Source organism: Sebastes umbrosus, chromosome 17, assembly GCF_015220745.1.
Source record: "Sebastes umbrosus isolate fSebUmb1 chromosome 17, fSebUmb1.pri, whole genome shotgun sequence".
Classification (NCBI taxonomy): domain Eukaryota; kingdom Metazoa; phylum Chordata; class Actinopteri; order Perciformes; family Sebastidae; genus Sebastes; species Sebastes umbrosus.
The window spans coordinates 24574913-24599925 of NC_051285.1; the positions used below are offsets into that span (position 1 = coordinate 24574913).

At 42.4% G+C, this 25013-nt stretch overlaps 1 protein-coding gene across 6 annotated transcripts in view; it reads right to left on the reverse strand.

Annotated features, from left to right (window-relative positions):
* The window catches only part of auts2a (activator of transcription and developmental regulator AUTS2 a), a 353398-nt gene that overhangs the window by 229227 nt on the left and 99158 nt on the right, over nucleotides 1–25013 (reverse strand). The window contains exon 1 of one of the 6 annotated variants that reach the window (XM_037749592.1): nucleotides 12407–12630. The exons of the other annotated variants lie outside the window; for them this stretch is intronic. Coding sequence (XP_037605520.1) covers nucleotides 12407–12511 — 105 coding nt within the window. The 5' untranslated portion in view covers nucleotides 12512–12630. Of the gene's footprint in view, nucleotides 1–12406; nucleotides 12631–25013 lie in introns of those variants that run through there. 6 annotated transcript variants of the gene reach the window in all.

A 25013-nucleotide genomic window follows, 5' to 3' on the forward strand; every position in this document is an offset into this window, starting at 1 on the left:
AGTGGGCAAATATGCTTGCTTTATGCAAATGCATGTATATATTTATTATTGGAAATTAATTAACATAAAACAATGACAAATATTGTCCAGAAACCCTCACAGGTACTGCATTTAGCATAAAAAATATGCTCAAATCATAACATGGCAAACTCAAGCCCAACAGACAACAACAGCTGTCAGTATGTCAGTCTGCTGACTTGACTATGACTTACTGACTATGACAAACTGTATGTGATTATCATAAAGTGGGCATGTCTGTAAATGGGAGACCCGTGGGTACCCATAAAAAAAACATTTTCATTCACATATCTTGAGGTCAGAGGTCAAGGGACCCCTTTGAAATGGCCATAACAGTTTTTCTTCGCCAAAATTTAGCACAAGTTTGAAGCGTTATTTATCCTCCTTCCCGACAAGCTAGTCTGACATGGTTAATAGCAATGGATTCCTTAGGTTGTATAATTTCATATGATGCCATTAACTTCACTCTAGATTTAAAACTGAGCCCGCTGCAACCTCCGAAATATTGATTCTGTTAATGCGCAAAAGAAATCAGTGGCATTAAAACAAATTTGAATTAACGCGTTATTATTGAGTTAACTTTGACGGCCCTAGAATAAACCAAAATGTAGCAGTTATTTTAATAATGCTTTTTGAAGATGGTGGATAGATGGTCACTCGTTTCGCTTCGTTTCTGTTGCTAGAAAAGAGTCTTCTTTCCTTTATGAACAAACTACTGCTGTTTTTTATGAAGATAAAAATGATTCCAGGGCCTGATACCTCCTGCAAACTTACATAACAGCCACAACTCTCATGTCTTTAGCTTGGATTTCATCTCACCTCATCTCCTTCACTAGTGGCTCCTGACCTCCACCCTCGTGACATGGACGGATGCAGTGAGTATAAAGTACTGGCATTTGCACTTACTGTAACGCTGTTTTTCCAACAGCCTCAGCTTATATGTCAAATTGGATTTCTAACTGAGTATACTGAAGAGAAGCAGGCAGAGGCAGAGAGATAGAGAGGCAGATGGTTGGGGATGTTGAAAGCTCTGCCTTGTCTTTTCTTTGTTCCGCAGAGAACGAGCCGGCCGCGCTGACAGCTTGTCAATCTAACCGACCGAAGGGACAAGATCTGCAGATGACAGCACCCTCTCTCTGTCCCTCTCTGTCATTCCATCACTTGTGTGCAACCACAAGCTGACCTTTCACCGCCACCATGCTTCCCCTGTCTGTCAAGCACAAAACATGCGAGAGGAGGGAAAAGGAGAACAAAATTTCCCCCTCGAGCTAACATCCCCCCCCCCACCTCTATGTGCTGATTTCAAGTGACAGTAATCACTGTTTATTAGCTCACTTTGCCCTCGTCATGTCCAAGAGCAGCAGCCACATATTAGAGTGATTAGACAATTAGGACCATTACAGTATTACACTGGCCAATGTCACACATCACGCGCTGCACTGTGGATAGAGAAAAACTCTCTCGCTTTCCCTCCATTACAGACATTTCAACAGCTCTAAGCTGGCAGAAAAATGGGCTTAATGATTGCGGCTAGTGTGCACCACTGCCCTATTTAGAAATAGACTGCATTTTCTGTTCAAATTAACAGTGCGGAGGGGAAAAAGACACAAAGGGGAATAGACTGTGCTGAGTAGAGAGAAAAGAAGGCCTGATGTGAGGCGGCTTACGCTGCAACACTAATTAACACAAGGCCCGTGCTCATTTCCTAAAAATTTACTTAACGCAACTCACACCGCTTCATTTATCTGAGCAAATGAGCACAGAGATGTGTATCTACTTAAGCTGCAGCAGGTCAATTACTAAAGCTAAATAATTCACAGAATGTAATATTTAGGTCCTACAAAAACCCTATTCTAAAAAAAAAAAAAAAAAACTTCTACACTGAGTAAATGCTATTTTAATTAGTGTAATGAAAGCATTGCATGTATTAATTATTACATGATAATTCCAGTAGAGCTAGTTTAGTTCTGTGTGTGCCTACATGAAAGAGATGAGAGATGCTCTGTTCTTGTTGAGTGCGACAGAAATGCAAATGAACAAATTAAGCAGCGAGGGAGCAGACTGAAGAGTCTTCTCCAGTAACAAGTCATGGAAAACTAAGACATAAGAAGTCCAACAGTGAGGTGACCGTCACTCTAATGGGAGAAGAGAGGAAATGAGGAGTGAGGAGAAGAGAGGAGAGGAGAGGAGAGGAGAGGAGAGGAGAGGAGAGGAGAGGAGAGCAAGAAAATTGGAGAGGATATGTGAGGAGAGGAGAGAGAAGATGAGAGCAAGAAGATTAGAGGAGAGGAGATGAGAGGAGTAGGAGATAAGGAGTGAGGAGAGGTAAGGAGAGGAGAGGAGAGGAGAGGAGAGGAGAGGAGAAGAGAGCCAGCATCTGGAGACTGCGAGACATCACAGCACTCTGATGGTCAACCTCTTCTCTTGCAGGAGGGGTAAAAGGGAGGGAAATCTGTTTCCTGTCATCTTCCATCTTGTCAGTCTTTGTTCAGACATCTTGCATCTCCTCCACCAGCTGTTTGCTGCCTGTGCTGACAGATGGCTGCTTCTCTTTGATATGTACTCTCCTCTGGCCCGCTTCCCCCCCCCCCCCCCCCCTCCCTCACTGGCTAAAACTTTTAGGGAAAAAGCCAACTTGGGGAATGGACTACAGTGGATTTTGCTGAATGTAGAGAAATCTAGCTGGTCACACTGAGAAAGTGGTGGCCATTTGCAGAACATACTGGTGTATAATGAACAGACTTTTCCCCAGTTTCCTGATGGAAAATAATAATCTAGATGTTATGCGTTTGAATGCGGGAGCGGGTCCACGTGTGCAGATCTGTTCTGCAGAGCTGGCCAAGTTAGAAAGATTTTGATGCCAAGCCTCACTCAGAGGGAGACTGCAGAAAAAAAACAGAAAAGCATAGGATTGTGTCTTTGGACCACACTAGCGTAGACTGGTATTGCCAGACAGTTTACGTTCAGACAAAAAGCAATTGTTGGGCTTTGCTCTGCAGCAGTCTGCGAGCATGAGATCCATCCTTCCACAAATGTGTGACATTCCCATAGCTCACACTGCCAGGCTGCCTCTCTGTGTACACTATGTGTGTGTCTATGTGAAGCGACCAGGGAAGGCGCGTCCATATAGGTGAACTAGGCAATTGCCTAGAGCGGCTCTTTGGCAAGGGCGGCGAATAGTGATGCCAACTATTCATCATGAGCAAAATAACAATAATAATATAATAATTAAAAGTTTCCAAAAGTCTTAACTGCAGGCTGACAGCACAGAGCGGAATGCTACCTCTCAGACTGGCCCAATCTATTCTTTCAATATTGAGGGGGGATACGAGCGGCCCCTCCCAATTTGGACTGATCCTCATTTTTGTTCAAATCTGATTGGCTTAGAACTGTGACTAGTGTTCCAGCTCACCTCAGCTTGCCTGGCCAGACTTGTTTTGATTCAGTGCAGTGGTGACGTGCTTATACAAACTGAGGAGGTTTCATCCACTATAAAGTGTTAAAATTACTGCTCAAAATAAAGGCCCCTGTCCCAGTCCGTCCCTGTTGCAAATAGAGGGGCGGCATTATTGCTTTTCGCCTAAGGCGACAGAAGCGCCTGCGCCAGGCCTGGAAGCGACCCTGCCCTGCATGTGAGCGTGCGCACGAGACAACAGAGGGCTCTTTGAGCCAGGGTACCAGGGTCTGCCCATGCGGCTCAGGCAGCTCAACTATGGGAACCATCCCTGTGCCCGGTCAACCAGCAGGCTGAAACCAGAGCTGCTCAGGAGCGGGCAGCAGACGGCAGGCTGGATCCGGCATTCCAGTGGGAATTTCACTGGGGCTAATGAGCTCTGGGAGGGCTCTTCTGAGGAGAAAATGAGGCTCACATTCACTGTGCAGCTCTACGCACACCTTTACTCTGTGCTGTGAGTTTGGACACATCGACGCCTACCAGCACCTTTTACGCTCGCTAATTAACACGTTATACCTCATTTGTTTAGTCCGTAGAGAAATCAATATGTTTAACATTTTATAGGGGGTTATGTGCTGAAAAAGAAGATTGATAGTAGTATCAATCTTCCACTCTCAATGTGGAACTATCCCTTCAAAGTTATTGTCCTTCAGGTTTTAGTCCTGGTTGATTTGGCAACACTGGACTTTAAATAATATAATTAAATTGCTAATGCTGAAAAAATCCCGGCCATATAGAGATTTAAAATGGTCATGATATAATGAAAATCTGAAGGAATAAAACTAGGGCTGTTAAAGTTAACATGATAAGGTGTTAACGCAAATTCGTTTTAACGCCACTCATTTTTTAACGCATTAACGCAAATTGTGATTTTTGGGTTGTAGCGGGCTCTGTTTTAAAGAAAGAGTGAAGATACTGGCATTATATGAAACTAGAATCCACTGGTACCAACCATGTCATACTGGCTTGTCGAGAAGGAGGTTAAATAACGCTCCAAACTTGCGCTAAATTTTGGCTAGGAAAACTGGCATGGCCATCTTTAAAGGGGTCACTTGACCTCTGACCTCAAGATATGTCATTGTTTTGTGTTGTTAATTGATTTCTATCAAGTATTACATACTTGACAAATTTCCCTTTAAGGGTACATTTTGAACAGATAAAAAAATGTGTGATTAATTTGCAATTAACTATGGACAATCATGTGCTTAATCACGATAAATCGCATTACATATTTTAATCGATTGACAGCCCTAAATCAAACCTTAAATGGAATCGCTGATTTGACACCAAACTGTTTGTCTCTACACTGTAGGTGAAAGTAAATAAACAGTGGGAGAGCGAAACCTGTGATTAAATAGCTTGTTTTATAAATCCACCTTCTGTAAGTGGCATCATTTCTAGTTGAATAACCCCTTGTTATACTCCAGTTTAACAACCACCTACAGTGTATATACAGTATACATAATGTAAAAAATATAATGGTATGTTTATGGAAATGCACATCCTGTTTACTTTCCTTTAGGTTGTGTATGAGAGATGGAGATAAAAGGCGACAGGCAAAAAGCATACAGCCTGTGTGGGTGAAAGTTGTCTTTCCAGTTGGCTAGGCATCCAGTCATACGCTCCATCCATCTGTCAGGCCTGTCCCTAGTGGCTACACTGAGGGCTCGCTCTCTCTCCCGCTCTCTCTCCCGCTCTCTCTCTCTGGCCTGCGATTGTTCAGTGATCCAGACACTGGTCAGCCGCTCCCTCTCTCCCTCTTCTGTCTTCCACTGAGGAGGCCGGAGACCAGAGCCGCAGAGGCAAGCACTGCCTTGTTACAGCCCACTCACTGTGTTTACATCCAGCAAATTAACACAAACATGGCAGGGGGATATGAGATCCAGCCTGGGGCCTGAACCCAGCAGCAACTGCCACTTACATCACACACACAGAAAAAACGAATCGGCTCCTGTGACTTGAAAAGTCACTCGCACTACAGAGTAAAGCAGCAGAGTCTGTCACCATACTTATTATACAGGACAGCTACGATCATTTAAATTTAGCATCATTTATTTAATGATGATGTACATTACAAAATTGTATATATATAAATATATATATACAATTTTGACAAGTTCGTATGCATTCATCTCTTGTTAAATAAACATTTCTTTTATACACACGTCTAATAATTATTTTGCGATCTTGCATCATTTAGCCATTTACCACACTGACAGTGAATATTCACGTATTGTATGTGCTTCAAATCTCAACAGCGAGTTTCCTTCCCTCAAAAGGGATCACAGCCTCGGCGATGACGCCATGCTGGTCTGGTCTATAGCTCGGAGCGATAAAGCCCCTCTATTAGATCTTTTTTAGGACATGGCAGGGGAACAAATCAGAAGTCAGCGTTTTTGGATTTATTGTTGGTGCAACCAACTACACAGCAACTGTTGGGCATAGTGTTATTACTAATACCGGTTTGTTTAAAGTAGAAGTTTGGAGACATGTTTCAACCCCTTCTGTTTACTCTGTTACCATCTATGAGGGACACCGGATTGTTTTCCCCCAAAAGGTCATGAGAGCCTACTCTGGATGATGTATTGCCAGTCTGATGTATGAGTGCATGAGCAGAAAACTTAATATCAATATGATAAAAACTTAATATGGTACGGAGAATTATGTTGTATATAATTTGTCTAAAAAGCAAAGATCTCCATGTTCTCACTTGAGATGTGGTATTTTACCGTTGACTGTTGAAAGTGGACGGTATGTTAATCTAGAAGAAGAAAAGCAGATCTGTCCGATGTGTTGTTTAAAGGATATAGAAGATAAATTCCATTTTGTTTTCTACTGTCTTTCTTTACTGTGAGCGGCGCAATGATTTGTTTAGTAAGATAAAAATAGATATTGATTTTGTAAATATGGACGATGCACAAAGATCGAGATGGCTGTTCACACGTGAAACATATAAATTAGCCAGAGAAAAAAGCTCTTTGCCGAGATAATCTGTAGATATTTAATCTTTATTTTTTATGTGAACAGCTCATTTGGGAAACTGAATTTGTTTTTCCACATGCTTTGTATGTATATGTAAGACTGGAAGATGTATATAAAATAATTGCGGTGCCATGTAATCCCATGCGGGATGGGCCAAATATTTGGCATGACACAGAAATAAAAGAATAAGTGAGATGAATGCAACATACTGCACACCCGTCCACTTCGACGCTCAGCATAAACAGGCACACGAGACGCCCCGCAAAACCACTTAGCTCTTCATGAACAAACAGATCTAACAGAGTGGAAATCTGACTAGTCAAGCTACTTTACTCCCTCTAAGCTTCTGTTGTCTCCTCTGTGGCGGAGGCTTTTGTCTGACAGATGTTTACAGGGGATGGGCGATGTTTCCTCACTGCGTGCTGCCTGGGAAAACATCTGGAGTTTGCAGGGATTTACCAGTAATCCCTTCGGCAAGCTGTGGAGCGCTCTCCTAGAATTTCAATGTGTCTGTAAAGTAAGCAAGCCTTTCTGGAAAAAAAAAGAAAAACCTGACAGGGCCCCGCTTGCGACAAGCATTGCCGGGGTTAACAGTTCCGTAAGCCTCTTACCGCTGCAGCTTTTAAGCATAAATAAATTAAACTGGCTTGGCTAAAATGGCTCCAATAAACTCTCATTAAAGTCCTCCAAGCATGGATGGATGGGCAGAGGGATAAAACTTCCATGCTGATCAAAAGGAAAAGGACGGAAAGGAAAACAGCTTTCGCCGGTGCAACAGTTACACAAGAGGAACCTTCTGAAGCGGCGAACACAATTAGACGCCAGCTACAAACCTAGAAGCAAACCAGTCGACAACAGTCTCCCAACAGACGATTCTGTTCTTCAAGAATTTCAATGTGCAGAGCGTTCCACAGGAATGTACAGCATTGGTCTCAACCTTCTCCCTGAGTTTATGTTTGAAATAGGCGATACCACCCAAGAGAGGTTTCCACACCGTGTGTCTCTCATAGAACAGACTGTGGTATCATCAGAGACAGCTATAATGATAACCCAATCCCCCACTCTCTGGTTTTCACTGTCATTATAGTCATTACAGTCACCCCCTACTATTCAACAAACCAAGCCTGCATGGCACACAGGCTCAGTAAATACAGAGTCAATCAACAATATGTGGGAACATGGAGAGAGGGGACACATCTTACACAGCACAGATTGGACAATCTGGGACCTGACATTTAGACAATTGTGAGTAAATTAGTAGAGATTTTCCGATATTATTTTTCCTTCCCAACATTGATTCTGATACCTGAATTGTGATATCGGCCGGTACCGAGTACTGATCCGATATTCGATATTAGGTAAAGATCGTGGTCTGGTTTTAAACAGAAAGAGTCAGCAGTGACTTGAGACACAACCTGTTTATTAACATTTATCCAAAACCACAATCTTTTCCCTTACCTTAATCAAAGTATTTTTGTTTCCTAAACTCTGGAGTAAAATCCTTAGACTTTGAATATGTATGAATATAGCACTTCATTCACTCAGAAAAAAACCTCTGAACAAAAGCCAGCCAGCCATTACATTTGTCACCACAACTTAAAAAACAATTTAGGTACTATATAAATGTAATTTCTAGGAGACAGAGTTGTAAAAAAAAATGCCAAGCTTATAAAATACAATGCAGTGCTAAAGGTTAAACCAATGGCTCACAACCTTTTTGGCCTGTGACCTCTTACAAGAAAGCAGTGTGTGGTTGGGGGCCCCTTGTCACGTTTCAGATGTCTATGAGTTGTTAGCAGCTCCACCAAACCAATTTCCCCTTTAACTTCTCACAAGGTTTCATCTAAAAATAGTTTGAGGACCAAAGAGGTCAAATTAGACCCACTGGGGGGGCCCAACCCTTAGTTTGGGAACCACTGGACTATATATATACAATATATAAAATAGTTAAAACTAGCTCCACCTCAACCAGCTACAGCAGTAAAATACTTCTTACACATCTGATGATGTCATATAAAATAACTAGGGCTGTCAAAGTTAACACAATAACGTGTTAACGCAAATTTGTAATAAATAATATATTAATAATAAAATAAAAAAATGTGCGATTAATTGAGATTAACTATGGACACTCATGTAATTAATCACGATTAAATATTTTAATCAATTGACAGCCCTAAAAATAACATATCAGTCATATTCATTGGTTTTGCAGGAGTACTTTAACTACAGTATGTTGATAATACGTCTGTACTTTTAATTAATCAGGGTTTTTTAATGAAGGACTTACTGGTATTTGATTTTTTTTTTACATTATTCTACAGGTATTTAAGGTACTACTTGTGTGAGCTTATGAAACAATGGAAAAACAAGGGTGTAACCCACATCTTCTATTTGTACAATGATAGTGTTTCATCACTGTACACTCATATAAAAGGCACCAGTCAAATACCCGAAAATGTAAATGTATCTCTCTAAGAGCAGCCATCTGGCCATGGGAGAGGCCAGAGTTAACACACCGATCACAGGGCACTCAGTGTGTGTTAAATTGAATTAGTCCAGTGTGAGTCAGGTTGCTGTTCGCCCTCTGTGGGTCTCCGGCCCCAGAGTTGGCCCACTGGGGGGTCCTGGCACTGGCTTAGAGGACAAAGAGCTGCGAGCAGACACACAGAGCAGGACTTCAGCGCTGTGTTCTCTTTCCACTCGGAGGAATGTAACCCACCTCCAGCCTCTACCTCCCTCTCATACCCACTCACTTCAGGACCTGAGCCCACACACACAGGGGTGGCAATTACCCTTTCCCCAGACTTGGGTGACCCCTGGTCTTGACCCAGAAGCCACCATGCTTCGTGCCCTTCTCACCCTCTCTCTTTAGAGAGCGAGGGAGGTGGTGGGGGAGGCAAAGGAAAGACAGCCACTCCGTCAAAAACGGCAGCGCTTGTTTAAGGTCACTTCCTAGTCGCATGCTGCTGAAAGGGTGCCTGTCAATCATGCGTAATCACATGGAGGCTGTCTGCTCCTGAGGCGAGACAGCTGGGAGCAGGAAAAGCCGACGGCTGCATATGCCCTTCTTCTCCTCCGACACGCACTCGGCTTTAGCCCCAGACCCTCATAAGCACTGACACACACATCCTGTTCTTGTGTACACTTTCCTCTGACTGGGAACACAGACGCGGAGGAAAATAGAAAAGTATAGGAAAGCCAGGCCACCTTGGAGTGAGGATCAGTGTAGCCAGACAAACAGCAGCAGCTGATCAAGCTGTTGAATTTTTCATATTTCTGTAGTCCGTCTGGAGCTCCTGCATCGATTCAGTGCAAATTAGAGATATTTGTGATTCAACGAGGCTTGTAACGAACCAGCTCGACCGTTAGATCTCTATTTCTGCGCTCTTTCACTTACCAAGATTACCGAAAAATAAAAATCAACCAGCCATCTTGTCTCGGCTCTTTCCGTTTGAATTCCCTCCATTATCCTCCTTTTTTTTGTTGGGGAGGAAATGTGAAGTGGAAATGTTCTCACTTCACTTTAAAATGAAATGGCATTAGCAGTGAGTGGAAGGGAAAGGAGCATAGCACCTTCTTCCACTTTCACGCCAGACGCTGCCAGCGAACACCCGTGCTGTTGTCATGGTTGCTTTAACTCGTCTCCGCCAAGTTTTACGGCAACATTTCTTTTTGATCCGACACCTTTTGTGTGGCTTTATTCAGCAGGCTCCTCTGCTGACCAACACTACAGTCATGGTTCCAGTTATCTCTAATAATGTCACGTCGCAGGTTTTGTAGAAAACAATGATACATCTTACAGAAACAAAGTTGAATGTGGAGCCTTTTTCCATACTTGTGTCATGTTTAAGAACAAATCTGCCTTTTTATTTGTTGAAAATAGATTAAAAAGAGCGGCCATCTTCTCATCTCTCCACCTCAAGACTTGTAAAGTACAAAATGGCAGACCAGATGGAAACAGAGCACTTCAGGCACCAACAGATGCTCCCATGAGGCCACTTGGCACACTCTCACTTATCCACGATTATAAGCTCTGATGATGGAAAAGCCGGTCCGACACATGTACGTTGCTTCTATATTTTTATAGCGCCAAATGTTGTAACTAAACTGTGAGAAGTTATGCATGAAGCACAGTAAACAGAGCTCTGCTTCTTTATGTAATGAGATAGCTTTATTGATGCTACAGCGCAGACACCTGATGCTAAGTGGAGAACTCGATCAGCATGAGGGGTCACCACCAAACTCGTGATCGTGCCACAAAGACAGACGAGGCATAAACAGGAGCCGACTGAAGAGATGGTCACTGGTGGCTGACGTCCGACTGACTGCTCGCTGGCTAACTGACTCGATAACTGACTGAAGGTAATTGTAACACTAGCCCGTTTTCATTAGCATAGCTGCGAACATATGGGGAAAGTGCTAGCTGCTGACCCAAAGCTTGGCTTTCGCAGTGTAATGCCATCCACACACTGAGGACTTGTGTCCCATCAGACTCAATCCCATTACACTAGCTACAGGATCTACTGTTCAGACGGTGCCATCACTAACTGCATTAAAAGTTTAGAACTACCACATCACAAGACAAGGTCAACTATTTCACTTTTTGTTTTATTTGTTTACATTTCACATGTTATTAAGGTACAAAGCAAAATTTATTTGTATTAATTACTAGGGCTGTCAAAGTTAACGCAATAATAACAACGTGTTAACGCAAATTTGTTTTAACGACACTAATTTCTTTAACACATTAACACAATTCTGATGTTGTAGCGGACTTATTATGCGAATGTTTTGCATGCGCATGCACAAAAAACTATATAACACACTAAAACAAAAGCATAATAGGTCCTCTTTAACATTAGTCAACTAAGAACTCCTTACATCATGGACAGCCTTATCTTGCATAGATTTTTTACAACAATCAGGAAGGCTGCTAAATAATGCTTCAAACTTACACTAAATTTTGGCGAGGAAAAACTGGCATTTTCAAAGGGGTCCCTTGACCTCTGACCTCAAGATATGTGAATGAAAATGGGTTCTATGGGTACCCATGAGTCTCCCTTTTACAGACATGCCCACTTTATGATAATCACATGCAGTTTGGGGCAAGTCATAGTCAAGTCAGCACACTGACACACTGACAGCTGTTGTTGCCTGTTGGGCTGCAGTTTGCCATGTTATGATTTGAGCATATTTGTTATGCTAAATGCAGCACCTGTGAGGGCTTCTGGACAATATTTGTCATTGTTTTGTGTTGTTAATTAATTTCCAATAATAAATACATACATACATTTGCATAAGGCAAACAATTAATTCGCAATTAATTGCGATTAACTATGGACAATCATGCGATTAATCGCGATTAAATAATTTAATCGATTGACAGGCCCTATTAAATAATGTACTCTCTAGACCTTTGATATTATACAAGCCACATAGGGTAAGTCCAATTTATTTGTAAAATAAATAAATAAAAAATTCAGAGATGTTGGTGAGATATAATCTCACTCACACTTTAGCACCTAGGGTGCTGAATGCTGAAAAATCAGCACCTCTGTTTAAATGTTTTAGCAGCTAAATGGCTTAAACTACATTAGCAAGGATACGCTCCCACTTGAGCAAGCAGTGTCATTATAAGCAAGAATTTGTAAGCACAGCACTTATAAAACACACTATAATATCAAACAAATGGCATTCAACACAGCCTTTTTGCAGTGTAATGCCTTTCTATGAAATACTTCTTACCACAGGCCTACAGAGTTCCACTATGAATTTAAAACAGCCACTGAGATAAGATAAAGAATGTATTAAAGGGTATCCATGCACAGCCCAATAAGTCAACATGCTCATGGACAAATCAATATCATATGTTTAGATATTTGCCCTCAACGCTCTGAGTAGAGGAATCAGGCCAGGTGGGGAGAAAAATAAAAATCAACATGTACATACCTTCTCGTTGTATTTGAACTTGACATAAAACCAACTGGACTTGATCATCCTGCTGTCCTCTGTCCCTGACTGATTCAGTGCGCCGGGGGAAAGTCTACGTCTCATCCAAAGACCGATGCTGAACGTGCGGTGCGGCGACGCTGAACAGTTTCTGCTACTTTACCCTGCTGGTATTTGTGCTTGTTCTTTCTCGCTCTGCCTCTGACTTCGAGCCTCTGAGCCTGCTACGGTTTCTTTCGCTCCCTCGTCTCCGTGGTGTAGTGTGGTGTGCGCTGTGTGTGTGTGTGTGTGCGGCGTGGTGGGCTTGGAAGGCTGACAGAAGAGCTCCTCAGATGGGCTTCAGCTGTGTTCAGCAGTGGTGGCAGATGCCAGCAGACGAGAATGTGAGCAAACTCTAAAGACTGAAGCGCCAGCCTCCCTCACTGCCCTTTCCCTCTCTCCTTCGTCTAACTTTCTATCTATCCTACATGCTCCATTTCTCTCTCTCTCTTGCTCCCTTTTTTTTCAAATGTTCCCTTTTTCTAGCCCTTTGCTCACTCAGTGTCTCCCCCCAGTGCTTCCCTATTGCTCTCTTTTATGCACCGTTAAGCTCTTTCAGTCTGACCTCGTTTAACCCCCTCCCTGTATCTATTTCAATCTTGCATTTCCCTGCCCTCTGTAAAGTAACACTGTCTGCTTTATTATTTCTGCAGACAGCAGCCCCTGATGTTGGTCTGACCCCGAAGGCGCGGCATTCCCACGAGCCAAATAAACTCTGACGGCTGAACAAATGTGCCTCGAAAATGCTCTGTCAAATGCAGTTATGTCGAGACCAGACCGGGTACAGCTCAACTCTGCATGGTAGCTTCAAATATTTACAAGTATTGCAAAAAGGATTATTGTTAGTGTGGTAGCTGGTATGCCTATTTCATAAAATGCCAACCACTGCCCCACTTGCCTGCAATTCAACTTTTAGAGATCTGATCTCGAATTTGAACCAATTTGGTGCATTATTGGTGTCCTTAAAAATTAATTAATTCCGCTTCCCCAAAAAAAACCATTTCAATTAAATAGAGTGGTGCAGGAAAGAGTCCTAAAACCCAGAAATGAGTTAGCATTTTAACACTTCTGGCACTTCCCCTGTGTGGAAGTCAATGGATTTTTTAAATGTATTTTTGGTTAGATGCTTGAAATAACACAACTTGTGGCTAACTGTTCACGTTTCGTTCTACGACATAAAATCATCAGTAACATCATCAGTCACCCTTATGAATTTTTGAAGCTATTACACGTCTTTAATAAGGCGGTTGCCAACAAAGTGGCTAAATGAGTCTACAGAGGCTGTCGGGGTTGTCGCGCAAAGTCAAATTACAAGTTGGAAATGGGTGGTGACGTTTAAGTCATGCGACAGTGGTGTAGTTCGTTTATAGCCTTACGTTAGCTTTTTACTTCAGGCGATTGCATTTACACATCAAAAACCATAAAAGTGGCTTTCATTTGCAAAGATTATCTTGCTGAACAAAAAGAGTATCATAAACCACAGAGCTAATTTTCTGCAATAATTCAAAATTAGATTTTTGTCGAGGGAACGAGGGTGATGATAACTTCCAGGATGGTCTACAAAAATGTGTAATTTTTCCTAAAAACAGCACATAAACCTGCATTAATTGATCATTTTGGCCATTTGGGGGCAGTGCTATCCAGTAAAAAATGTTTTTCTTATTATCACTATTATAAAGTTGATACTGCGAATATGTTAGCAAACAGTGGCTTATTAACACATCAAGCAGACATGGAGCAATGTTAGCATTCATTTGTAGTTGTGTTTCCACTTTATGAAAGCAAGTCCAACATTCACAGTCCTTTTAGCTATATTTGGGTCACCACCAAGTCTTGTGAAAAATATCTGGCTTTTTAGCTGCTAAATGCTCCACTATGTTCACCAGCTGTTTAGTGCTGAGCAGGTAGTGTACAGTGACTTTATCAGAGCTTTTTTACTGAAAACTGCTAAAGCTGAAAACGACACTGATGAGAGCGTCGGGAGTGAACCAAAGAGAAAAAGACCCGAAACCAAAACCAAAGCCGAGAAACCTAAACAATGAGCTCTAAGACGCTAACAAGCTCTGCAGAGCTGAGTGGAACTGCAGAGTCAGGTGATAATTCTCTCCCTTTACATTAAACATAGTTATTTGATCTATTATTCAAATATTGATTCAAGCAACTTTAAAGCCCCTGAAAACTTTCCAAAAGTTCCATAATTTCTTCTTGATAACCTTGAATATTAAATACTAAATAAGCAACAATCAATGTAAATGTTTGGAAAAAAATGTCCTCTGTCAGTTTTTTCTTTTTTTCCATCAGGACTGTGTGGGTTTGGTTAGTTCAGATTTGATTCACTGTGGCCTTCCAACATACTGTAAGCAAACAACCCCAAAGCTGTCATCAGATTTTGATTATTGTGATTGGTACATAGAGGTATGCAAATATTTTTCCACCTACTTCAAACCAGTGAGATCATGTCAAGAGACAAAAAGACAAATACAGTAATCAGTCCTGTGAAATAACCAAAACTGTTCTTTGGCCAAAAAATAATAATAAAAAAAACACATTGAAAATATTATATATTAAAAATACACAAAGAGATGGTAAAGGGACATTTATATAACTCCTTTCTAGTCTTCCTACCACTTAAAGCGCTTTACACTACATGTCAGCATTCACCTATTCACACACACATTCATACGCTGATGGCAGAGGCTGCCATGTAAGGTGCCTAATCTAATTATCTAACTCACAACTCTATACTCATTCACACACCGATGGCACAGCCTTTGGGGTTAAATATCTTGCCCAAGTACACTTCGACACGTGGACTGGAGGACCTGGGGGATCGAATCACTGACCACCGGGTGGATCGATTGGTGGACGACCCGCTCTACCCTCTGAGCCACAGCCGCCCCCATAAGATATAGAGATACTGTATATATAAAGCATCGTACAAGCGTAGCATACTACTTACTGGCTGAAAGTATGTTTAAGAAAGTAAACTTAGAAACTTTTGAACTTGTGTACTTGGATTCATCTGCTTGAGGCAGATGTTGACATTAACCACGAATTAAGCCTCAAATCAAGTGCTAATGTTTCACATATGCTTCCTGCCATCAACAATCCATGCAGGTAATGTTATCCTGTCATCAAATTAAGATTCCTGGAACGGCAACAGGAAAGAATGACAGCCGCCCTACAAACACGTAGAATAAACGGGAGAGTTTACTGAAGACAAAGAAAGCTCACGTGGTGTCAATTTGGCTTGATGAGATCAAAATATTAGAGACTATATAACATTTCACGGGCAGCATAATTTGGAAACAGCATATTCCAGGATTATAGAAGTTTTTTTTCCTAATGTTAAAGCCATGACATCAGCATTTTAATATTACATTGTGAACTCCTTCCTCGGGTTGTATATCATTGTGAGGCTTGTGATATTATATGTATTGACTGTGTGGACTTTCACTGTAGTTAATAATGCCAACATTCCACTTCCTTTGCATTTAAAAAGCTACATTTTGACAGATGTCACCCACATCTGTCTGCACTGCCTACCCACTCTGGCATCAACATACATGTAAGAGAATGTTTGTTTGACCAAAATATGTTTGATCAATAAATCACTGTGTAAACTAAGCCAGCAGTAGGGACGCAGAGTTTCAGCAGGGGGCAGCAAACTGACACTATGAACTGGACCTTTAAAAAGCCAGTCGCCTACGGTGAAGGCTTAAGGACTAAAAAGGCCACAGCCGGAGCAGAGACTGGGCCACCCAGCCAATGTTTACATTCTGCCACTCCCCTCGGCGCACAGGGCCCAGATCCCATACACACAGCGCCGCTGTGTATATAATCATGTCACCTTTGACTATTGCTTGAGATGTCTGCCAGCCAGAACGGGCTCCCGTATCCCACAGGATATAGCCATATTTGGCAGCTCCCGAGTTACACCGAGGCAACCCCTCTATCACAAGACAGCAGCAGGTTATAAACAAAAGCAATCGGACTTAGTAGTGCCAATAGCTGTGTTAGCATCCATGGAAACATAGCCTCCCTTGGCCAGACCTTTGCGCCCAACGCTTTGTGCCAACGCAGGAAAAAACGTCTGACAGAACCCTTTAGTATTGTGGGACAACAGAGACAACTTAGATTTTTTGTTTGACTGCATCTCTTACACAAGTCATGCTTATGAAAGTGGGGCTGAACAAACGGATTGTTTGCTATCTGTACAAAATGAAGCCTTGGGTGAGGAAGCCTTTGGAGAGACAGGTGTTGTAAAAAATCTACAAGATAAGGCTATCCATGATGGAAGAAATTCTTAGTTGACTAATGTTGAAGAGGACCTATTATGCTTTTGTGCGGTTTCCATTTCCTTTAGTGTGTTATATAGTTTTTTGTGCATGTAAAAGGTCTGCAAAGTTACAAAGCCCAAAGTCCACGCCAAAGGGAGTTACTCTCCCCGACAGGAACACTGCTCCTGAACTGCCTGAAACAGCTGGCTTGAAGTCCCGCCTTTTCTTCCGTAACGTGGTGATGTCACCAAGTAAGACATTTGCATAATACCTGCCTAGCAGCTAGTTTGACACGCCCTCATACAAAGCTAGTTAGAGCGGAGCTGGAGTGGAGTTCGAAGAGTTGTGATCGGTTGACCAATCACAACAGAGTGGGCCAGCTGAGCACACTGAGCTGGTATGAGAAAAATAACATTAAAGCATTTAAAGGAGAAACCCCAAATACAAGAATGCACCTGAAAATAAGCATAATAGGTGCCCTTTAAAACGATTCCGTAAGCTAATTGATTTGTCTATTTAACTGGAAAATCTGTAAAGGGGAAATAGTTTCTCTGGTATGATTTCCTTGCACAGACTAATGATGTCATACTGTAGGTTCTCTTAAACTATTCCTTTAAAAAGTACTAAGCTACCATAAAGGTCATGTGCGCCCCTAGTTAAAGCCAAATGCAGCATTGTAGAACATTGTTATCACAGAAGGCTCACGTAGAGAGGACTGGTATGATGTTTTGTCAGTCTCACTGCAGAGCTGCTGATGCCAGAATTAAATAATGTGTTAGAACAACTCTCTGACTACCTGTGGCTGAGATATTAAAAGGTGCAAATGGTTTGGAATGGCATATGGGGATAAAAAGAGCAGTGCACAGTGGAAGTAGGAGAGGAAGAGCATTCAACAGAAGTTTTATCCAAACAACAAAATTAAAGTACAAGGAATAAAACCACCATGGTAACATGTTGTCCTGACATTATACATTAATTAAAGGAATTAGTGCCACCAAATGTTTGCGGGCAAACTTCTGATTCAACAAACAGATTTTTTGGAATAGACCCAGAGAGTGTTTTAAAGTAAAGAACAGAGAGAGTAGCCTTATGTGCTGATCTGCAGCCCACCAGATGAACATTATGAACAGACTATTTTTGTCTTCTCTACCCAGGAGTCTTTAACCCTTCTCTTTACCTCTCAGCATCCTTTCACTTTGGATTCTCTTTTTCAGAGGCCAGCAGTGGAGTCTTGTCAGGAGAGCTTATCTTCAGCGGTCGGTCTGATGAAAAGAAAAACAAACAGCAGGTTTCCTAGACTCGGGGTTGTGTGTTTTGGTGTGTGGGCTGCTGTATATCGTTTGCTCCGCTCCGGTTTTCTCCTTCTCACTCTTCTCTCTCGGCTTCTCACTTTCCACTCCCCTCATGTCACCCGCGGGGAGTCTGTAGTTCTGTGATGCTAAGTGACAGCCTGCCTGCCTGCTCACTTCCCACACACATGCCTACGCTTGGCCGTGTCCCTCACGGCCGTCGCTGTGCCCGGATAACAGAGCTGCGAGAGCTCGGAGGGCCGAAATCCAAAAAGCTGTGAGGAGAAGCTCGGGGTATCACTCCACCGCCTGGTGTGTATTTAGACACAACACAGAGACTCGAACGTGGCTGAAAATATGAAGTCATTGCTCTGGTGATAATGTGTTAAGGACTATCATGCACACTTGCTGGAGATTACAGGGTTATCTTGAGATCCTTTTGGATCTCTAGTTAAACAATTAAACATAGCGTGCAGTGAGATCACATCAAAACAATTAACTTCATGGGCAGCGGCGGGGAATAACACGAGGTTAAGGAGCATTGTTTCCGCATGGCTTTATCAGCAGGCAGGAAGGGCCAAGGAGGAAGAATTGGCTTTTCATGCTCCAGTTTTCAGAAAACTATCTAATACAACGATATGTCTGAAAGGTGCGTGTGGTTTGATGATATGTTTCCTTTTGATTTCTCCCGTGTAGAATCCCTCCTTCCCACAGGGCCAAACAGAGAGGCAACTTTAAGAAGCCTACAGAGGCCCTGGAGCTGCCTGCCTGCACAGACGCTCTCTTGCTGGAGGCACCGCTTCTCCTGGGGGTTAAGACACAACTCTGTGTGTTTTGTATGGACATGTCTGTGTCTGCGTACTTGACATTGGTGGCAGTAATTGCTCATCCAAGTGTGTCCTTGTGCATGACACATGAAGGCATGTGAAACAGAGTAAATTTTGTTTGTCTGGGTTTTTAAGCAACAGCAGACTCATCTCCCCCTCCCTCTCTCTTCCAGCTACAGCAGCCCAGATGTTCAACCACCCCGGAGCTATGATGCCTCAGCCCTGCTTCAATTTTCCATTAAACCTCCTGGCTTGAAAAAATGAGCGAGCACGAAGGAGAAAACGGCAAAGCCCTCCTGCAAAAAACTTTCTCTCCACTTCCTTAAATGCTCTTAGAGGTTGCTTTAATCCTGAAGCTCTTGGGGGCTAACACAGCTCTGTACTGTTAAACGCAACAAAATCAAGAAGAGACAAAAGAAAAGGCTAAGAGAGAGAACGGAGAGCAATATTTCTTAGTTTGTCAGACCCCAATTAGCCTCGACGTAGAGTAAGAATGGTTTCTGAGGGAGGGAAGGAGTTACAAGACTGATTTTGTCTGCAAGTCTTAGACTTCCTTCTCTCTCTGTAATACTGCTGCACGCACCGAGAGGCAGTGGCCCGACATGGCACGACACAGTGCATGTTTCCTCTTCTTCCTGTCCGCGGGCTGTATTGGCCAGCAACACAAAAGGCCATTTCCTGCTCTCCACACACACAGATATTAGAGTTGAGGCTGACTCTTTCTGATGGCCAGATAATACAGGCCTGAGTCCCATCTAGGCCACAGCCAGGAAATCACGTTAGCCTCCCCCAGCATCCACCTCCTCCTCCTCCTCCTGCTAATACTGGGGATTATTGCACCAGGTTGCCTTGGCACAAATGGCTTTTGCTGTAACGCAGTGAGGCTACTTGTACTAAGGTCCATAAGGTGCAGTAATAACCTGGATTTCCTCTTTTGGGAGGGTTGCGTGCCGACTGGCAGAAGATGAAATCCACAGTATATGTTTATTATTTGTGTTTGTTTTGTAACTTAGATGAAATACTCCACTATATTCATGGTTTAGCAAGGGAAATAATTGATTATCTGTCCATACCAGTGGCATAGTAGTAAATACCAACTGTAAAACCAGTGGAGCACCATCTAACAATGTCAACAAGAACACATATGATGGGGAGGAAAGATAAAAGGCAAGAAGAGAGAGAGAAAGAAAGGCAGTTACATACTTGTTTCGCCACCAGTGGTTACTTGTAACCAGTGGGCAACTTCGGGGTCTGAAAAGTGAAGCCAATGTGGAAGTGCTTTAAACTTGCATTGTTAACATCTTAGTTTAGAGAGTTAGCATGGTAACGTTTGCTAACTGGCACTAAATACAAAGTACAGCTGAGGCTGAGGGAATACCATTTGCTTTGCAGGTGCAGTATTTGGTCATAAATCAGAGTATTGGACAAACAGAAATTTTTAACTCAAGATGTCCCTTGATGAGTCACAGATTATTTACAAATGATCCTCTATGGGACTTGAATAACTGTCCCAAATTTCATGACAATCCATCCAACAGTTGTCGAGATATTTCACTGTGAATCACAAATGTCAACCTTGCAGTGGTGCTACAGGTAAAGTCACACAAAGGAAGATCACCAAAGTCAGTAGGATCCTCCTTTGGGGACCACGGATGTCTGTACAACATTCCATGACAATCCATCCAATAGTTCTGAAGATATTTCAGCCTGAACAAGTGGTGGACCGACCGACTAACAGACCAGCATTGCCATCCATACAGCCATGCCACTAGCATGGCTAAAAAACCTGCTGCTATTCTGCAACAAAGGCAGCAGCAGCAGCCTCACACAAAGGTGACATACAGACAGAGATCACAGAGTGGATGAAGGAATCTTTGCTTCTTTGATTTATAACCGTTAATTATAAGCTCCCTACAGCCAACCAAAGGAACATCAAGGTCACAGGAGGACACTGCCTGTGCATTGTCCTGTACTGTAAAACATGTCGCTCGATGGTTTACATTGTAAGGAGCTTCTAAGAAGTCTTGTATAAACTAAATATAAGAGCCAAGTGCCATGATGTAGTGTGTTTACATGTAACCATGACCTTGTAAAAGCCTAGAGAGAGAACTACAGGTGGATCCCAGCATGCAAAAAACACACTGCAAATAAAGATTCACACACACACACACACACACACACACACACACACACACACACACACACACACACACACACACACACACCAACATACTGTCTGTCTGAGCCCAGAGCCAGGACTTCATTTGGAACTCATTTCCAAACACAAGTCAGCGGGCGATTTGGACTGAGGTCTGGTTAAGGAGGCGGGGGGGGGGGGGGGAAATAGGCTCCAGAGAGAAATACGCAAGAGAAATAGGAGGGGGAATGAGTCCATGTTCCAATGACTTTCAGATGCATGAGCCAATGCCAGCTCCATGATGTTTCAGTTCACCTCCACCCTGCCTAAACGCCTTCGCACGCATTCATCCTCTCCGCTCGTCTCCTACGAGGGAAGCAGCCCACAGACCCAGCTGTCCCGCCATGGGTTGGTGGACGGATCACATGAAAGCAGGAAGCAGAGATAAACACAGATTAATTGCTCACAGACAGGAGAGACTTGGGACAGGGCAAGGCGGGGGGGGGTTGGGAGATGTAAGGCAAAGGTTCAAAAACAGGATGGCTGGAAGTGGGGTCGGAGTTGGACTGCTGCTGGGTTGGCTGATGCTAGCCAGGGCCTCGAGATCTTTTACATGTGCACCCTGGACAACAACAATTGATTACCAGAAAATAAGAGAGGGGGGGGAGTTTGAAAGGAGGGAAAACAGAGATGTAAATCACAGAGTGAGTCAGGAGAAAATAAGTAAAGGAACCTGCTGGCAGCCAGAGAAAGAGTGGTGAAAGTTGTTTAATCACAGCATGGATTTCACTTAAATAGCATCCTTTCAGTGTTCACTCCAGAACCCACACAAGATAAGACAATAGCTCTACCTGGGACCGAATGCTTTAACAAAGACAATGAATCAAGCTCTTTCAACATCAGAACACTTGTTACACTTATGAGCAGATTGTTTGTTGTTGCATATGCAGGGCTCTACGCTTACATTAAGGGCCACAGTTACTTTTTTTAAAGAAATAACATTAGAGTCATCTCTTTTTAAAAGTCAATCTTTGACAGTCACCAGACGCACTTCACTAGAGATACACCGATTGCAATTTTCTTGGCCAATCACGATTTCCAATTCTATAAAAGTTTGACGTTTGCTGATTTAGAATTTTTATTCTAAGAACTATAACTGACAGCAAGGCTCCAGACTAACTTTTTCTCAGCACCGTCCCAGAAACTAATTTCAACCGTTCCGAAGTCAGTGTAAACCATCAAGACTTCTAAATGTTATCCTTTTACTTTGTTATTGTCATTTACCCTTTACAAATTGCTAAAAAAGTATTTTGTAAAATGCATAAAAAAGATTATTAGAAACTTAAACAGTGTTTGTGATAAAGGCTGAGTTTAATCTCCCATTATAAAGCAACATCACGCTGACCTTCAGTATCTCTACACTACATAATACTCAACTGGAACATGACCCACCTCTGTAAATCCTCACCTGATTGCTGTGCATCCCTCTCTCTCTGTGTGTGTGTGTGTGTGTGTGTGTGTGTGTGTGTGTGTGTGTGTGTCCTTGTGTGCAAGTGTGTTTCTTGAAGCCAGACAGAAATATCGAGAGGATTAAGCACAAGCTGTTGAACAAATCTACTGGAGCAAAGGAACAGAAAATAAAAAATGCAATATCATAATTAGAAGCTTGAGTGGGTGGGATAAGTAATGAAGAAGCAAAGAATCCCAGAGAGAGAGATTTCTCTGTACTCAGTGTGACCTACTGCACTGTAAACTCCAACTGGGCTTTTGACTTTATCATGGTTGACAAATCTCCTGCATAATGGTCTGTTATCTTCCAATTACCTAATTTATTGATAAAGACAATGATAAACTGGGTGCACTGACCGTAGATTTCTGTTCATGTACTGTTCTTACATCTTACAGCTGCTATCCACAACAATCAGGACTTAATTCACATCTTTTCTGCAAGCTGAATCAATGCTGCTGCTGCAAATATCTTGTACTTCGAGTGTAAAATAAATACTCAGTTAGGGAAACATAATGAAGCATTGACTTCTTGCTCATTGTCCTGACAGTGGCACTTGTGTTTGTTATGTGCAGATGTGCGTGTGTGTACAGTAGTGTGGCAGCGGCGCTGTCCCAAAGCTTCAATTACCTTCGAATATTTCTCACTGAAGCTTCGAAGCCCAAAAAATGGTATTTCGGACAGCCATACTATTTACCATGCCCTAAACACAAAGTGCAGCTGAGGCTGAACTGGCTAATACTCTTTAAGAACAATGCTTGCAGAGTGATATCAGGGAAGGAGAAGGGCAGAGGTGGAAATATTGTTTTTGTGACATGATTAACGTTACAATTGGTGAGATGGAGCCTTCCAATTTTCTCTAACCTATGTAACCAGTAAATGCAGTAATTACAACACATAAACCTAATTTGATAATGCTGTAATGACTAAATGTGTACATGTGTGACCTTTAAAGGTCTTGATGACACGTCCCATCTAGTTGTGGCAGCACAGACTCAGCCAGGTCACCGCAGTGTAAATAAATACCAGTCTATTTGCTCTTTACAAATTTGAGCTTACTTGCTATGTAAGTACGGGCAATAAAATCCATTTTTGTGGACCTCTCTCTCTGTCGTTTTTTTTTTTTCCATGACAGAGGATAAGTCAGCACGGGACCAGAGGATAACGACCTCCGAGCTTTAACACTCATGATTCCAGAGTATATGGAGAGGACGCCTGCTCATTCCGCCGCCCATTACCACAATCCACACAGGGGCTCTCATGTAGGAGCGGCCCCATTAAAAACTTTGAAACATGCCTGAAAAATAGACTGCATCCCATTACCCACACTCCTTAGCAACAGCCATTACTGTGGATTGGTGGAGGTTGTGCCACATCTCTTTGAGAGGGGTGGAGAGTACAAGTTATTGATCGTAACCTGTGAACTACATGTGTAGCATTGACAGGGGAAATTCATCAGGGTAGGAGGGCGGGTGTGAGGTGGAGGGGGATATGCCGTGCGTGGCCTCTGAGTCACATCGTTCTTACATCTCTCACTTCCAGAAAACAACAAAACATCCCAACACGCACACACGAACGCGTATTTGTGTGCTCCGCGTGCTCCCTGACACACATTGCACCCTCCCCGCTGCTTGACTTGTTTCTCTCCACCATTTCTTCTGACAGTCTTGTGTGTAAGTGTATTGTATAGCTGGAGGCGAGTCAGAGAAGCAGCAGATGCAGCATAAAGGCATCAAAGCAGCCATCTCCACCGCAGCTCTTAGCGGGTCAACTCAAAAGAGATAGCAGTGAGCCAAAGACACTTGAATCAAGGTTAACGGCAGCTGGGGAAGGGGGGGGGGAGGGCTATCAAAGTGATGTAAAGCACAGTTAAAAGGAATAAAGGTAGATCCTATTAGAAGTGCCGTATTGATCTGTGTGAACCTCACCTTCTGTGCAAAGGCGAATCTGTATTTCAAAAATAATGATGGTTGCTCTTAACCCTTCAAAATGTGAGGGCAGTGTGTTATTTTACTGCATCCCATCGTGGTTCCAGCACAGAGTGGAGCTGTAGACCGCGCTGGATCTCTTCACACTGAAACTGCATGTTCAGGTAAACGCCTCTGTTTGAAACATAGAGGTACTACTGTAGGCAGCAGAAATATCATGTAGGTTTCTTGGTGAAATAAATGAATATCAATAAAATATGACATTACACTGTAAGTTAGGAAGTTCTATTTATATTATAAAATACATTCTGAAATGACTTGCACAGTTCAGCATAAGGCTTTGTACAGCCTAATATGCATCACGTTTTGTTAAATCATGGCAGATTTTTGACTGACTGACTGGGAAAGTGGTAATTTGGGCTGTGTGATAATCTAATATTGACTTTAAGTGGAATCGTATCATGACTATATGATCATATTTGGGTTATGATATCACAAAATTGCTAAATTTATTAGTCTTCTTTAAAATCTTAATCAAACAAATATTATAGATACTTGTGAGAGATATTTGTATAATGCCTGTTCAAGATCTAAATTCTA